At 38.8% G+C, this 3,981-nt stretch overlaps 1 protein-coding gene across 1 annotated transcript in view; it reads right to left on the bottom strand.

Moving 5' to 3' along the window:
- Positions 1–687: 687 nt before the first annotated feature.
- Positions 688–3,981, bottom strand: part of NUDT4 (nudix hydrolase 4) — a 24,251-nt gene continuing 20,957 nt past the window's right edge. The window contains exons 4-5 of the mRNA XM_007946131.2: positions 2,259–2,343; positions 688–890 (exon numbers count right to left, since the gene is read on the bottom strand). Of these exons, the coding sequence (XP_007944322.1) occupies positions 688–890; positions 2,259–2,343 (288 nt within the window). The remainder of the gene's footprint in view (positions 891–2,258; positions 2,344–3,981) is intronic.

Here is a 3,981-nt window from a genome sequence, read left to right as displayed (position 1 = left end):
CGACTCATAGCGACCCCTCCTTGGGTTTCCGAGGCAGTATCACTACGGAAGTAGGATTGCCCAACCTTCCTTCCGAGGAGTGGCTGGTGGGTTTGAACAGCCAGCCGTCTGGTTAGCAGGCAAGTGTCTTAGCCACTATGCTACCAGAGCTCCCCAAAAGCTATTGGAGGATACAAAATAAGTCTGGAATTTAGAAATTCAAATTATAATCATGTGACAACAAATTTTGGGATCGATGTAAAATTTCTTTAATATCAAGAACTGTTATTCTACCAATTCTCACCCAGAAGGATTTGCGTAAGTTAATGCTGTGAATGAGAAAGCAATTTAGGGAGGACATATACCACTAGTAAACTGACCTGACAAACCACAGACTGATGGCAAAGGGACAAAAACTGAACAAATGTCGTGGGGGGAAAACACATGGGGCTGATGGGGCACACTTAAGGCATCTTAAAAAAAAAAAAAAAAACCCACATGGCTTTGGCTTATTAAAATATTTTACACTTTTTTTTTTTAATATATATAAAAGAAGATTTGAAAGCATCTGAAAAACATGCAAAGTGTTTGAAAATCCTGCATGGCAAATTCAGACAGTTTGCAAGCGTCATTCAGATGTTTGCCAAGGAAAATAAAGCCTCCCTCCTCATGGGATTGCACAGGGTGGCAGAGGTCTCCTGGTTCTCTCTATCTTATACTGGATGGCAACCCAGAGGTCTGTGCAGCGGTTACAAATAAGGTGTTATTGTCTGGAAGGGAAGGGACTGTGGAATTTCCATTGGTTGGGGAACAGCCCAGCTTTAGTTTTTCCAGATACTCTGCATGTACAGGTTTATGACACTGGAGGACTTTGATGGCATCTTCAACTTTGAACCACTCTCTCTTCCTTCCTAGAAAATAGTATGACACTGGTAACTATACAATAAAGTTAATTTTTAAAAGTAAGGTGTCACCGATTATTATCCCTCTGTCCCCCACAAATAATGAATTTATTTTTTTAAGAAATGGCATATATATATATATTTTTTTTTTTTCATTATTATCTTTTTATGTTTGTAGTGTTCCCTCCCCTCCCAGCCCTGGTACCCAATTAAGTTTCTTTTCATAGGATTAGATTTTTATGATAGGCCTATTCCTACATGTAAACAGGTAGATAAGATTAGGTCCTTAATTTCACTTTAAATCAATAAAGAATAATTGTGTAAAACATTGCTAGGTATTACTGGAAAGCACGTAAGTGCTATGATTATATGTAGCAAGTGAAGGGTCGGAGAAATGACATCTAAGTAAGAACTGACAGTTACCAAGGAAAAAAACAGCACTGCCAAAGCCTTAGGCATCACTACATACAGTATTTGGCACGTTGAGTCCCTGAAAGGAGTCCATATAGCTACACCTGCAGGTAGATAATGGTCAGTAGTTTAGGAAAGCAAGATGTTCTTCCAGGTCAAAGGCAGGCTATTTGCTTTAACATCCCTATCACGATGGGAGCTCTGGTAGCATAGTGGCTAAGACACTTGACTGCTAACCAGACGGCTGGCGGTTCAAACCCACCAGCCACTCCTCGGAAGGAAGGTTGGGCAATCCTACTTCCATAGTGATACTGCCTCGGAAACCCAAGGAGGGGTCGCTATGAGTGGGGCCGACTCGACGGCACATAACAACAACAACATCTCGATACATCAGGGCAGTCAGTAAGCATGCACCTTGTGTGGAGGGAAGAGCCAGAATGTGGCTTAGGAAAGGACAGCCAGCATGTCTCAGGTATAATACTATTATGCCAAGAGCTGTGTAAGATCCTCCAATAAAGGGCATGTATATAACCCTGAAATCTGGTTATTTGAGGAAAAAACAAACAAAAAATCAACAGTACGCTGACTTGACTAATAATGAGTTCCTCCTTCTGTTGTACATAGGGTTGCTATGAGTTGGAGCCAACTTGACAGCACCTAAGAACAGTAATGAAATATCCTCTGTTTCTCCAAGCAAAATTCACATGGATTAAGCAGTCCAAGCTACTTAAACACCAAGAGACTTTTCAGTAGTGGTATCATAGGTGCCCATCTTAGCTCAAACTATAGGATATGCAAATAGGGACAGCACATTGGGGAAGAATTTTGAAGCTCATTCAAGTGTGGATACATATTGATATTCCTTTCTCCAAAACAAAGGTAACCAAAAATAAGATGCAAATTGTGCTGCAGGTATGTAGTATTTGAATTTAGGGAATTCAGGTAGCAAAAGGAAAGGAAACGTACCTATATTAACAGAATCTTCCCAATCTTCTAATATTTCTGTAACTGTAAGAACATAAACATATGTTCTGTGCTTTCGGTCTTGGTTCTGCTTGAATATAAAAAGAAAAGCATTTTAATCTAAAGGAGCTAGCGATGTACATATTTTCAAGGAGGAAAAAAAATCAGTGTGCCTTACTGCTCATTAGCATAATGTGTTTGCCAACACAGGCAAGTGTACTCAGCAGTATAATCCAGTACAGAAGTGGGCTTATTATGCAAGAGAAAACATTTAAAAATTAAAAAGATGGAGGAGACCAAATAAGGCTTCCTCACCAGCTAACGATGAAATTAGCTCCCAATACTAAACTTACAGCACTTTGATTTCTGTCTGACAAGTTTCTTTCGTAAGGAAAATCTTAGGATTTGAATGGACTCTACAGTAAAAGAAGAACTACAGTCATGCAGTTTTATGGGGGGTAGTAACCCCTGGGGCTAATTCTGGTAGCCTTTTCAAGATAGAAAACTTGTAAAGTTTTCTGGAGGGCAAATACCCCCGTTTCTTCAGAACATTACTCCTAAGAGGGTTATCAAAATGCACAGAAACCACAGCTCTACTAAGAACTTAGACTGCAGAGTATAAGATCACTCAGGGATTCATGACTGTTTAAAGGGCGCCAATTCACTTTGGCTAGGATGAGGTCTAAGTGTTGGTATTTTTAAAGCTCTCAGGTGAAATATGCACAGCCAGGGCTGAAAATACCTTGGTTAGTCCATCTCTGGAGTATTACCTTTTTGTTCTAGATGCTACAAACGTAATTTTTACCCATTTAAAATAGCCATCTCATCTTGTCTAGGAGGTTCAAAATTAAATACAAGTTGGCTTTAAGAGAGGGGACCAAGGGATCTACATTTACTCCTGTGTTAAATTTAGCCTGGTTTGCTGTAATCTTAAAATTGTATTTTCATTGTTTTTAAGGATCAGTTATCTGGCCTCTAGGCCTGTTAAATGAATACATTTATTATGCTAGATTCACAAATTCATTAAATTCACTGATGAATGGGAAGACCATTCTAATTTTCCTTCACATTTTCTAAAAGGAAAAGTACGTATTTCCTGTTCAGATCCTATGAATTTAAATAGCATTTGTGAAGCACGTGGTATTATTACCTTACTGTATTAAGCAATTGTTATTTATAATTTGAGATGTTTTCCTCAAAAATCTTCTCAGTATATTGATAAATGTGCTGCTAACTTTGGATCACAGAAAACCCTCAACATTTTTCGGTTTAACCAGAAGATGGTGCTATTTAACTGGGAAAGTAAGTGCTGAATTCTGGAAAAGGCTGAATAGTACCTTAAGGATTTTACTCATAATGATTATTCTGGTGGGAGTGATAAATTCTACCAAGTTCCAAAAAAATCAGGGTATTTTTCTGAATTACTGCAAAACATTAAAAATAAAATTTATGTGGTTTTACCACATAAATTTTTTAATTGTGATTTGATTTACAGAGCAAATTTACTTTCCATACAGCAGTTTACATACACTTTGTTTCATGACACTGACGAGAGTTTACCACAATGCAACAGCTCCCCTCCCACTTCCTCCCCATAGTTACCTCTTCCCAGTGTCCATCCCTCCATGGACTCCTGCCCCCTGAGCTGTCTCCCTGTGCATAAGCAGCCCTTCCTTCTCCCATGATTGTTCTCTCCAGGGTGTGTGTCTACTTGAGGTAAATGTTT

This window comes from Orycteropus afer, unplaced genomic scaffold, assembly GCF_000298275.1.
Source record: "Orycteropus afer afer isolate SDZICR_OR568_19922 unplaced genomic scaffold, OryAfe1.0 scaffold00151, whole genome shotgun sequence".
NCBI classification, from domain to species: Eukaryota; Metazoa; Chordata; class Mammalia; order Tubulidentata; family Orycteropodidae; genus Orycteropus; species Orycteropus afer.
Note: the sequence above shows the minus strand (reverse complement) of the source record. Positions and strands in the feature narration are given on the sequence as shown.